The 13758-nt window shown below is 41.5% G+C and overlaps 1 protein-coding gene across 1 annotated transcript in view; it reads left to right on the top strand.

Moving 5' to 3' along the window:
* The first annotated feature begins 1094 nt into the window (after window positions 1–1094).
* TMEM163 (transmembrane protein 163) overlaps window positions 1095–13758 on the top strand; it is an 85586-nt gene continuing 72922 nt past the window's right edge. The window contains exons 1-2 of the mRNA XM_014870823.2: window positions 1095–1518; window positions 6476–6595. Of these exons, the coding sequence (XP_014726309.1) occupies window positions 1350–1518; window positions 6476–6595 (289 nt within the window). The 5' untranslated portion in view covers window positions 1095–1349. The remainder of the gene's footprint in view (window positions 1519–6475; window positions 6596–13758) is intronic.

The following is a 13758-nucleotide window of genomic DNA, read 5'->3' as shown; positions in this document are numbered from 1 at the left end:
GGCACTTAACATTTACTTATATTTTACTTACACTTTTTCAAATAATTAATGATTTAAAATTCAGATGAAAAGATTTTGAAGATTATTATACAGTTTTAAAGGGTGTTTTTTAAAATTAAGACATTTTGGTAACAATGTTGCACTGACTATTTTTAGACAGGTATTACTACAAAACTTCTTGTAAGGCTGACATCAGCAATATTCTGACAGTTTTTAAAATCATGTCCCTATGTTGGCATAAATATTAATTTCCTACTGGCCTTTCTATAATCCCCAAATTCACAGATTTCTCAAACGAGAAAGGCAACCTGATCTTCCTACAACTTAAATGGGCATTGTATCCTTATGTATCATCAAAGGACCAGGGCTGCAATGTTTAATTCTTTTGATATTTTCCTAGACAAATTTTTCAAGTCAAAACATGATGCAGCTTCAAAATATATCTGCATGCTAGTAAGCATGCAATTGGGATACTGTGCTCTCACAAAGAAGGCTTTGTTTATTTGCACCTCTCCATCTAGTCATTAGAAACCAGCACAGAAGAAGCAAGCAGGCCTGGCACAGATTTATCTGTAAAATTCTACTTTAAAAAAAAATATTTCTGTGCTCCTGAGATTTTCGGTTTTCCCCCGTGTTCTTCTGCAGCCCTAGGAAAGGCAGGTGAGCAGTGCGAAGGGCAGCAGGTCTAACCCCGTGCTTCAGCATGAGATTGCTCTGTGTTCGAGGGCAGTTTTGAGGCAACTCCGAGTGTGCCAGAACGTGAGTGCTGCGGGCTCTGAGAGGTGCCTGTGTGAGGCGATGATCCCGGAAAAGGGATGGCAGACGGAGAACGAGCAGATCCCCAGCAAAGGAGAGCCGTGTCTTTACCTGTGTGAGGGGAGGCGAGGCGGACGAGGCCTCGCTGCAGGGCCGGGGCCCCCGGGAGCGGCGGGAGGGCTCCGGCCTTGGACAGTCCCTGGACAGCTCTTCCTCCTGGGGCTCGGCTCTAGGAGAAGGAGGAGGAGGAAGAGGAGGAGGAGGCAAAGCCCACTGTGGCGAGGGGAGACTGAGGAGGCTCCCGTTTCCTGAGGCGCTCCCGCCGGCGGGAGCTCGGCGGGGCGGGGCCGGGCCGCGCCGGGAGGCGGCACCGCGCTCCCACCTGCCCCTCTCCGCCGCGGGCAGTGATGAGGCGGCCGCGGGCAGCGGCTGGCGCCGAGCACCCGGAGTTTGTTCAGCTGCCCGTCCTCGTCTCCCTGATGCTCTGAGCCGGAGTCTCCTCCTCTCCCCGGGCTCGCACCCGGGCTGGATGCTCCGCTCGCTCCTCGCTTCTCTGCCACAGCCGCCGGCCGCTTCCCGCCGCCCCGCAAGAAATGGAGCCGTCCGCTGCCCCCCTGGACACCACTCCGGACCCCGCCATCGTGCAGCCCCCCGGGGCCAACCCGCCGGGGGCCCCCCGGGAGCAGCAGCAGCAGCAGCAGCAGCAGGAGCAGCTGCGGATCGGAGAGAGCGGGCAGTTCAGCGAGGGGCTGGAGGACAGAGGTGAGCGCCAGTCCGTCTGTCCGTCCCCTGCCTTCCTGCACGGCGCCCTCCGCTGTGGCCGGCCCCATTACCTCCCCTGCGTCCCGAGGCGCCTGACATCCACCCCGACGGCTCCTCCGGTACCCTCTCCGCAGCATCCTCTCGCTCGCTCCCCTGGACCCGCACCCTGCCCATGCAGCCGCCGCAGCCCTGTCGTCCCCTCCCCTCCAGCCCTGGCAGCCTCACTCCGGCTCTTGCCCCTCGAACTCCGCGGTCCAGCCCCGCTCTCCCACCCCTCATCCCGCCGCTGGCAGCCGCTTAACATCTCCCCCCCCCCCCGCCGCCTTCGAAGCTCTGCCCCGTTTTAGCTCCCGTGCGAGCGCTCCGCGACAGCTTTGAAGTATTTTTATAAACTCTATTCGTGGCTGTTCCCACCTCGCCTGAGAACTTGCCTGCCTGGCGGCGGAGCGGCTGCCGGCGGCACATGGCTCCACAGACAGGGCTCGGGCGAGGGGCGCGGGTGGGCGCGGGGCTCCCGGGCTGCTGGAGCTCCCGGGAGGGCCAGGCAGGGCCGGGGGTTCCCTCGGGAAAGCTGAGGTGCCCAAGCCGGCGGGGTGGCCGCAGCCACCCCCCGAGCAGAACACAACGGGGCGTTCCTGGGGGTCCGCCCCAGCCAGGCTGGGGGTTGAAGTCGGGGCACTTGTCTCACGCCTTGTCTCCCTTCCCCCACCGAACTGTGCACTTCTACACAACTCGTTCTTTGTTATTTACTGAAATACCTGAGCAGGGACGGAAAGCTGCCCGATTCCAAACCGTGCTGCGCTTTAGCGCGAAGCACATCCATCCCGGACATCTGTTCAGGGCTCACTCACCTGCCGCCCACAAAGGCAGCTGCCATTTTAACCCTCCCTCCCCACTGCCCTGTCCGCCACAACGCCTCCTCTTCCACACTATTTGTCTCCATCTTTTAATTTCATCTATTTGCTTCCCTTAGCCTCTCTGTTGTAATTTCTTCCTTTTCCATTCTGATTTCAGCATCCTTTTGTGTTCTCAGTCTTCATCCGTAACCCCCTCTCTGTCCTGTTCTTTGCCCCGCTTCCCGAAGCCTGTCTCTGCTCACAAATCGTAGACGCAAAGTGGAGGCGTGAGGGGGAAGAGCATTCACCACCTTCCCCACAGGTTCCACTCATGCTGGGGCTGGGGACAGCCCTTGGTCAAGGGGTGCCCTCACTGTCACTGCCAGTGGCTGAGGACAGACATTGTGCCTGCCTGAGGGCAATCTGAGGCTTCAGTTCTCTTTTACATGAGTGAGAAATTTTGATTAAGGTTCGAACATAGAAGTTTGGTTACAGAAAATTTTAATTTGTGCCCAGTATGACAGAGCTAAAGGTGAAAGCTGTGCCTTTTGGCATTAAGGGTAATTCCATAAAGATAGAGTCTGTTGTACCTAACCTATCTCTTTCTGTGAGGGAGATGAAGCTAAAGGGCTGATTTAATTTTCTTCCCTGCCTCCTTGCTCTTTCTATGGCCCTTGCAGTACCTTTCTTTTAGTCTTTCCTGTAGTTCCTGATTCCATCTATACCAGGATAATTCACAGTCATTGTAGAGAGAAATCTGGTATGCTTTTTGCAGGTTGTCCCTATTGAAAATGTTAACAGTCTGTCCTTTTAGATTGTACTTTTTCCCTACAATCCTTTCCAATGAATCATACCAGATCCAGTTATAGAGATGATGGTTCCATGTTTGCTAAAAATAAATACTAACCCTAAATTTTGGAACAAGATATTTGCTCTTTATGAGCCAGATTCAAAAATCAGTGATAATTTTGTGGATGAGATCCTTAAATTAACATCTTTAGGTGAACAGGTTTTTTTATTAGCCTTATCTCTTACACAATTTCTAACTTGACATTTTAAAATGATCCCTTAGCCAAATAGAAAAGTACTTCTGGTAAGTCAGCATATGGTAAAGAATATCCTAGAATCACTTCACAAATATGCCAAGCTTGTGTTCTGCAACTGTTGGGCAGGTTTTTTTCTCCTTCTCATTTTTTTATGGAAGAAAATCTGTTAATATGTGAAGATGCTGAAAGATAAATTAAAAATCAAGTGAATTTAACCAGTTCGCCATCCTTTCTAAACCTTAATGGCATCCACGTGTTAAATAAATTATTGGCAATAAGATTACTCAGTATGCTAATTTCAGGGCGGAGGAATTTCATTTGTAGATGCTAGCTTTTTATTTTTGTAGCAGTGCAGTTCATACTGAAAGATAAACTTTCATCCTCCTGTGGATGCTTAAAACTTGCTTTCTTATGATCAGTGAAAAAATATGGATGTTTACGTTGCAAATTTTGTTCTTGTGTGTAAATTAATGAGCTGTTGTTGCTTCTAAATAATTTTCATTCTGTGGGCTTGGTATCATGTGAATGAGTTTGTATTTTTCTGTGCTGGCCTCAGGACACTCATAAGAATTATATGATCTTTCTTGGGGGTGAAAATTTTAAATACAGAAAATGTGTTTGAATTATTCCAAGAAGGAAGGGATCACATTGCTGACAGCCATTTTGAGAGGCAGAGAAACACATACACACACACGGCAGAAGTGGTTGAGTTTTACAGACCGCAGTCTCTGTCATACTGGACATGTGCTTGACATGTGAATAGTGATCAGGAGCGCTGCACTACCTCTGGGGCTTATTATTCATCCCTCTGTTTAATTAGGATATTGTTTGGTTTGTTAGTATCAACTACGTATGTTGGACTTCCCAGGTGATAGTGAGCTGTAGCCATGAATTAAAAGATGTCTTAAAAAAAAGAAACAGGTGAGGATATCTGTCATCCTCATCCGTGTTTATTTGAGGTTTGAAAGATTGAGAGCCAAAATTGGCTGAGAAAACCTTTGCTTTATGTTTCAAAAGGATTTGGGCCATAATTTAAAATCCTTGGTTTGGGGAGGGGACAGAAGGGATGAATACACAAAATGTGAGAAGATATGTTTTCTCTATGGTTATATTAGTAGAAATCCCTCCTATGTTTCAAGATGTGTTGTTAAATTACCTCATACCAGACAGCAATTAAGCTATACATCGTTATATATAGTAACAGAAGATAGGCCAAACATTTGTGGGAAAAAAAATTCTTCATACAAATGAAAGCAGGCATGTGAGAAATAGCTGTGCAACACTATCAGTAAAAGACTCAAAGCTTTTCGAGTTGTTATCTATCAGTTTTTCTGTATTACAGACAGAGAATGCACGTAAATAGGAAATATATATAACTTCAGTATAGGGCCTGGTCCATGCAAGTTTGTAGATTCTTTTCCATTCATCAAGGGGGGAGTGTGCAGCACAAAGTGTGGTAATATTTTAAATTTTCTAAAAATACCATACAAACATGAAATTCTCAGAGTGGCTTTCTGAACTCCCATAGAGAAACTCTCTGTGCTTTATTGTAACTGAGGTGTAAGAAGCATAAAGAATGTTTCCAAGACAGCATGTATCCCACCAATTATGCTAGGATTACAACCAGTAATTTTAACAGACTCCAAGTGGCAGAACAAAATCTGATGGCTGAAATTTGACCACCCCTGGATGCCTGCCCCTCTGCTGACACATTGCTGCCCCCGAGGCAGAGATGTCTGATTCAGTTCTGAATTGATTCCAAAACCATTGCAGTTTTCAGCCAGTATATTACAGTCAGTTGAAATTAAAATCTGGAAAGGTTAATAAACTTGGTTAAACATGGTGTGGATTCAGGAGTACACTGAGAACTAGATCAGATGTCCCTGCCTTGAATGAGGAAATAACCATCAGAGAGAAAACTGGGGAAGGTGAGCATAGTAACAGCTTCAACTCTTATGTTTTAATCTGATGCTGAGTGTGACAGAGCCCCTGTTCCCCACCTTTTGTCTGAGACCTTAGACCAGCTACTGAAAGTCGTGCTGTTAAACCAGTGTCTCAGTTCAGTGTACTCAGTGCAGGCAAATCTCTCTGAAAAGAGCTCATCATCTTGGAGGAGCCACCCACATCTTCTGGAGTAACTCATTAAGAAATTCAAAGCCATCAGGTTTTCTCTCCAGTTAAGCAGATCTGAGCTGAAACTTGATGGTGAAAAAGAATGTATGTTTCAAATTAGATGAATGTATTAAGCATAAAATAATCAGAATAGGATATACAGAATGGAAATATGTGAAATTCTGAATGCATTTTAGAAGTAGCTTAAGACTCAGAGAATAAAAACCAAAGAATGTTGTTAATTTATGTTTAACCTGCATTCTCTGTAATTTAAAGATCAGTGGACAAAAGACTTCCATAGACTGAAAGCATCAAAAAAGAAAAAAAGCAATAACATTCCCTTGTGTTCAACAGCCTTCTGCACTGACTGCAACAAGGACAGAGTTGGTTCTGCAGGTAGTTCTAGGTGGGAATGTGTTCTTACCCCGAATGCAGGACAAGGTGCTTCAGGAGGCTTTTTCAGCTGTGATAGCTCTGATTCTGAGGCATGCCCACTTGTGCTTTGATGATCAATATGTGCAGTGCATCCCCGGGCATTGGGAGGTTATTCCACAGGGACTGGTGTGCAGGACTCTTTCTCTTATGTTAATTAGCCCCAGGATCCTCAAAACAAGTTTTGATCTGAGGGAGTATAGGACTGAGCCATTTCTTGTGTAGAGGTACAGGTGGAAATCATAATGATTTGTGGATTTCTATAACAGGAATGCAGTGCTCTTTTTAAGAGATTGATGTGTGGGTCTTTCTGTGTGTAGTCAAAACAGCTTGTGTGTGCTCTTCTTGCTTACTCACATATTCCTGGTGGCCTCATTCACTTAACCTTAATAGTGTGAGCAGGATTTGATTCTGTCTTGCTTCTGTGTGTAATATAGAATGTAAATGTGTGTTCTAGGGCTGAACTAACACACCTGTGTTTTTAAAAAGAGCAATGCATTGTTCATACATTCTTTGCTTATTACTTATCAGGTTTACTAGAAAGCAGTACAAGGCTAAAACCTCATGAAGCTCAAAGCTACAGAAAGAAGGCATTGTGGGTTTCCTGGGTCTCCATTATTGTCACACTGGCTCTTGCAGTGGCTGCTTTCAGTGAGTATTGGGAATATTTTAAATCTTCACACCTCTTCCTTTTTGTTTTTCTTTTGGTGTCTCAAAATTTCTTTATTTGTGTAAGCTTTCTCATTTTATTTCTTTGCAACTGCTAGGGAGGTTACTCTCTAGACTGGCTGTGTCTGCATGGTGCTTATAAATTAGTAAAACTGTTGTGTTTTTTTTTCTGCAGAGTATAAGGTTGTTGAAGGTCAGAGAACGAAACAGGAGATGTTGATTCCTGCTAGCATTTATACATGTGGAACTGTTCATTTTGGAGAATAGTGTAAAAATCATTATGCAGTGAGTTGCCTTTTACCGAAGAGGTCAAATATGCCAAATTCTAATCTGTTTGGGATTTGTAGTGGGAATGCTATAATAAAGAATAGTGAATTGTAAGGGAGAAATATACAATTTATCTGTATTACACTGAAAGACAACACAAGACAATGCTAACCTGGAAGAGAAATTCCATTTTCTTTTTAGACCAATGTTTGTCTCTAAGTTTCATGACATTTTCCTAGTTTACCTTTAAACAAAGAATTTGAGTGGGGAAAAAAAATCCAAACTAAACCCAAACCACTTTTATGTGGGAAAAAATAAAATCTATTTATTTTATTTCAAAACAGGAAAAAAAATTGCAACATTGTGTAAATACAAATTTTGGCTTAATGCAAATGTGCAAAATACAAGCTTTCTATCTTGGGCAATTAAGCAACACATTAAAGACAAAAAGAAACATGGAATGTGGAACAAAATCTTTGCAGTGGCACATTCTCTGTTTTATAGAAGGAAAAATCACAAGTGATTGAATTTATGCTTTAATACAAAGAAAAGGAAGGTTCTGTCTAGGAGACATCAAAGGGGTCTCAAAACATCATTCTTTCTTCTGAAGCTTAATAAAGACAGACTTGTATTATTTTTCTTTTTTTTTTTCTTTTTTTTTTCTTTTTCTTTTTTTTTTTTTTTTTTTGGGAATCACAGCACCATGTCTTTTGTTATTCTAATCTGCATTGTATGACCTGCTGCTGGAAGTTGGTGTCAGCTCCCAGGAGAGGTGATTAAAATCTGACCAAATGGTCTCTGAAAACTCAACATATACTACTCAGAGCAATTTATATGGAAACACAGGTACAATAACTTGGTTCAGAAATAAGAAGAAAGAGGAGGAACACTTAAAAGCAGAATCTGACACTGTGAAGAATTTGAATGTTAACAAGACAGTGAAACAAGTTTCCATTTTGTTCTGCTTCATGGTAACACAGTGGTCTGTCTTTGCTACTGAAACAACATAAAGGTAAATACTATGTTACAGAATAACTTCTTTGCCTCTTAACACTATAGTTTCAAGGAGCATTGGGTTATGGCTTAATTTTCTTATTTTCATTTGTCAGGGTTAATTAAGAATTAAGTGTAATACAGATAACTAAAACTGTGTCTTTTAAAAGGATCCTTAAGCACATTTTTAAAGATTATTTAGGCTGAATTCTTTCTTTCTTTCCTTATTTTTGGCACTCTGGTAGTGTTTAGAGAAACAAACAACAGCAAGGAGTGTGGTTCCTGTCTGGATACACTGTGGCTGCATATTCAGCTGGAAGGGACAGGCACTGAACTGATGAAATCAGTAGCAGACTAATTATATGTTTTTGGAATGTATCTTCCCCCATGGTTTGCTGAGGCAAAAATTATGAAGAATAAAAGAGGAATCAGCACACAGATACATATTAAATCTGCATGGAATCTCTTCATAGGTACTTGGCAGTTAACTTACATGCCACAAAAGCATTGCCAGGGCTTTTCATGTGTTCACTATTAAACATTTTCAATCTTTGAGGAAAATAAAGTGACTTCTGGGATCACTTTGCTGTCCCCATGCAATTTCAGAAATTCTGCTCATTTTATTGTCTTGCACTGGCTGCTCTCTTCCTCAGAGCTGTCCTTTTAGCAGGCTCCTGTAGCCAATCCCTGAGCTGGGAGAGGTGCCAGGTGACCAGAGTTTGCTGCCTGTTTGATATAAACGTCTAGTTGTCACTTTGGGGTATCTGACACCGACAATTCTTTGCACACAACTGCTATTTAAAGCATCCTCTTTCCATTTTACCTCCTGTCTGAAATGGTGAAGTGTTAGAAATACAGCCCTGATGTTCCATTTCAGTGAAAAGAGGGGACCTGTTGTGGTAATTGTCAGGCTACACTGACTATTCTCACTGCTCTTCCTGGCTCCCCTATAGATTCCTCATTTAAATTTCTCTTTTATCCCCTTATAGGCTTCAAAATACTTTCTTGCAAGTGTATCCCACATGATATAGTCAAGATGCTAGGCTAGGGAATTGATGTTACTTGATGACTGTAGGAAAAATGCTCAGGGGAGTGATGCCCATGTGGAGAGCAAGGAAGAGGTTCAGGAGCCTCCTTTTCTAACCAAGTGTTTGTAAGTAGAGTGCCTTTCCTTTTTTATGGTCCACTCACCATCCCTCCTTTCAAGGCTGGTCCAGTTGCCTTCAACATTATATTTTTCCAGCATTAGAGTAAGTTGGAATGGTTTTTCTTGATTGGTATGAGGTGTTTACTTTTGGCAGAATTATGATACTGCCCCCAGTTGAACTCTGATCTTTCACTTGGTCATTTTGAAGGAGTCTGAAAAATCTCATGTTGATCTGAATACATGAAAGTAATTTCTTTATTAGGTAATGTTTATGTCAAATGAGGCTTGAGATCATAGAATCATAGAATTTTAAGGTTGGAAAAGACCTCCAAGATCATTGAGTCTGACTGCTAACCCAGCACTGCCACGTTCATGACCAAACAGTGTCTCTAAGTGCCGCATTCCCACGTTTTTTGAACACTTCCAGAGATGATGATTCCACCACTTCCCTGTGCAGCCTTTTTCAGTGCCTGACCACCCTTTCAGAGAAAGCTGAACTAAGCTAGGCTGGGTGTGGAGCAGAATGACTGCTGAAGGGAAAATGAAGTTGTAACCTTTCATTCACTAATATTGACAAGTAGGACTCAGACCATGAAATCAGCTTTTCCACTTAGCTGAAAGAACAGATCTCTTACTGTCAAGCACTTAATAAACTTAATTTTACTGCAGAAATGCCATACTTACAAAAGACCATTGGGAAGTTCCAGCAGCTGTCTCTGATGCATCTCCTGCACTCTGTGGTAACCACTGTGGTCTCATGGCTCTGAGAGCTGTTGCAGATGTTGCTCTCCAACATGAAATTGCACAAGACCTCAGTAAAATCTCTATAGAATTAAATGTGGGAGATCTTGAGGTCAGTAGAGCCCCATGTATCATCTTTAGTAGCTGAAAATCTGGTGCTCTCAAAATATTCTGGCAGTGTTGTTTTGTGCAACTCTTTCATGAGCAAATGCTAATCAATGCCTGGTCAATAAATTAATTTTGCTCTTCATTTCAGTGCTGCCTGAAATATGCGTGTACTTGTAGAACTCTCATCAAGAGTGGATTTACTTTGTTATAAACATATAGCAATAAACAGAATCTGAACATGATGAAAGTTATTAAAATGAACATTAAAATATTCCTTTGCACCCCAAGTAAGTGCCAGAATAATAATGCTAATATAATTATTTCTGGATTACAATCATATAATAAAAGAATGATAACAGAGAAAAGAATGATAACAGAATAAAAACTCTTTTTTTTTTTTTTTTTTTTTTTTTTTTTTTTTTTTGTGTATATCTGTGCAATATAAGGCTGCAGTCATTTCAGAATAACAGCTATTATTTCTCTCCATAGCTGCAGTATTATGTGTTCATACTCAGCCTAGTTTAAGAATCATAATAAAGAACAGGTGGAATAGAACTCTGGTGTTTTGAAACCCATTATTCTTAGTTTCTTGACATTTATGTTACTAAAGCATAATTTTGAAAAATATACAAATACAGCTTCTGCTGTTGCAGTTCAGTTTCTGCTCAGGCAGCTAATCTCTGATAATATTGTCAAAGCAGAAAACAAGATCGTTCTGTCTTGTATTTTTTGTCCAGTATAGACTTGTGATTCACAGAAAGCAGCATGCTCATTCATCTTCCTGATCTGATTATCCAAAATTGTTTCACAGTGAATGGAGAAATCCTATCAATACATCAAAACAATGTATAGACCAAATTCTGCACTGAAGGCTTTCTTTGTAGTGGGAGACTGAGAGAAGGTTTGAATGTATGGGTTTGTAAATGCGAGCTTTGTGAAGGGCTGCAGCCAGCCTGCCCCAGCATGGCCAGGCCAGGTCTGCAGTGGCCCTGGTCGCTGGGGAGGTGACAGGGGCTGTTTGCAGAGTGCTGGGAAGCAGCAGGCAGCTGGGTGCTCACATCTGTCCCCAGGGCTGCCCTGGAGATCCCCCCTTTCAGCTCACCACAGGCACAGGTAAGGTTCAGCTGTACAGAAATAACTGCAGCAAAAAGTCACATCCTCATAAGTGTTTAGTCTGGTGTGGTAAGAGGTGCTGGTATTTTGAGAAGGTGAATTCCATTTATCTGGATCAAATCTCAGGTGGAAACTCAATAGGTAGAATTCTGTGAGTGAGAGTATTTTACAGGATTAGCTATTTGCCCATGGATAAGATATTAAATGTAAATGCAGACACTGACATTCTGATTTTATATAAAAAATTATTTGTGTTTCAGATGAATTGCTGAAAAACGATTTATCATAGGGACCTTCCACATAATGACAGGCATTTTGTATGAAATATGTGGTGCAAATGCTTACAAATTTCAGGGTAGGTTTTGCTTTCAGATTAATGCTTTATGCTAATTCAGATTCTAGCAGTTATAAATGCCACAAAATTTAGAAATTGTGTATTCTGGCTCACGTTTTTCATTGGAATGACTACACTGAGACATAAAGTCTCATATGGGTTAGCTATAGGACATGACTACTGGTTTTCCTCTACTCTGGTGCATGCAAATAAAGTTACATGGGACAAACACTGAGCAATTGAAGCTGCTGTCCTCTGGATGCTCACATGTGGATGTACTGATGCAATCTGTCACTCCTCAGACAACTGAGATGAAGAGTGACTTTATTAATGTTTTGATGAATATATCATTTTCTCTGTGGATCATTCTATTTCATACTTGAAAAATTAAATATATGTGGGCTTTCCCTGATGTTTACACAATACTTAGTATACCCTGGGCTCAGCTGTGAATCATGATAACACCACTAATAAAAAATGTAAGGGAAAGTTCATGGTTCTGGGGCTCTTTAGTTTGGATATTTAATTCTTTAAAGGTCACTAATTTCAGACATATGATGGGCCTTCAGCACTCAGGCTGGGGTTAGAGTGTCTCATCTGGGAACCTAAACAGAACTCTCCAGGATGACAGAAAATTTTTAAAGTCTTGGTCTTTGTGTTTTCTCTTCCAGGAATTATACAGAATTGCATGTCTCACTTCTAAAGATCTGAGAAGACTTTTTTTGTAGATTTTTTTTCTTGAGCAGAGTACATTACATTTATTCAGAAAGTTGCATGTCAAGTCACAATACCATGCAAACACTTAAAACCAAGTAAAGACTAAATACAGACTAAAGCTCCTCCATGACAGTATACAGATCCCTCACTTTGCATGTTTCTTAGGGTGTTTAATTATTTCAGATACAAAAAGACAGATGTTTCAGGGCTGTAGCCTCATAGAAGCGTTAATGAAATATGGAACTCAAATTCCCAAGGTAGAGTTCTGATATTGGTGACTCGTGTGCTTCCCTGTCACCCTTGTTACAGCTGCAGCACTACAAGTGAAAATAGAGTTTGGTCCTAACCATGTTACACATAAAATCTAAAGGACAAAAAATCCATTACCTGTGCAGCACTGACAGAAGACAGCCTTTTGTATAGGTCAGTCTGTACTTAATAACGACAAAATGCAATTTTCATTCACTGAAAATGAAATGAGAGGCCAGTAAGGGCCTGTCTGTTTTTTTTTTTTTTTTTTTCAGTCATACAAAGCTCTAAGCGACTTTCTTGGGAGGAGAAAATAACATATGGATGTCAAGTTCAAGACTGATAGCTGTTGAGCAGAAGTGTGGGTCTAAAATCTGCAGTGCTTCACACTTCATGAAATCTTTTCCTTAGCTGGCAAGGAAAATGATGGTAGAAGTCTGTGAAATCTAGAACAGGCTAGATAATGATAAAGTGTATTTGAAGAGCAAACAATTAAAAAATTGTTGCTGGGGTGGAAGTTTGTTAAAACAGCTGAATTTGTGTTTAAATTATAACCTTTAAAAGATACTAGTCTGTTGTATTTTTGCATTAGAAAATTGCAATTTAATATTTCCTGATGTTAAGTCGTTATTCTTTTCTCATGAGAGAATATCATCCCAAAGAATTTTGGAATTAAAACAGGGTGCTGATGGAAAATCAACACTATAACACAACTTCATGAAGAGTGAGAAATGTGCAAGTACATTGTCTAGGCTGCTTAGTGTAATAATCACAGTTACAGTTCCTTCCTTTGTTGCTTTATTTTTCCTTTCCTTTTGGGGTTTATTTTGTGTGGAAAAGATTGAAATTAGTCTATGCAACATTTAGACCAGTAAGAATGGTAAAGTCTTTCAAATGAATTGACATCTATGTTATGTAATGTGGGTAATATATGTTATATTTAAATTATAGCAGGAGGTTTTAGACATTTGAAATTTGGTCTTCAGTTTTGCCATCAGATCCCTGCTTGGATTCTGTCAAAGGTGACTCTGATGGGTCAGAGGTTTCAATGATCAGAATACAGTTGTGTAGCAAGGTGCAATATACAAATAAGTTTAAATACCTACATATAATTATTGTTAAGTAATTTCATGGATATCATGGATCCTACTCCTGTCCCTGGGAGAATTCTACTGTGCCATTACAGACAGGTGTAGGTACAGGGCTAATTTTTCTTGTGGGAGAATTTAACACTGAATGGGGAGGGTTTTAGGCAGGCCACTTGGTGCTACCTGGGTGGTGTGGGAACAATGTGCCCTGCAGCCATCCCTAGCTTGTAGTGAGTGTATCTTGACTAAAAGTAGATGGAAATAGTTAGGGGGAAAAAAAGTAATATTAAGTTTATTGCATGTGATTGGTGTTAACTGTTATCCATAAAAAACCTGCTTGAATTTTATGTATAAAATTGAAAATAAATGATCCTCTAGCACAAGTCTC

Source organism: Sturnus vulgaris, chromosome 7 (assembly GCF_052056855.1).
Source record: "Sturnus vulgaris isolate bStuVul1 chromosome 7, bStuVul1.hap1, whole genome shotgun sequence".
In the NCBI taxonomy this organism is placed as follows: domain Eukaryota; kingdom Metazoa; phylum Chordata; class Aves; order Passeriformes; family Sturnidae; genus Sturnus; species Sturnus vulgaris.
Note: the sequence above shows the minus strand (reverse complement) of the source record. Positions and strands in the feature narration are given on the sequence as shown.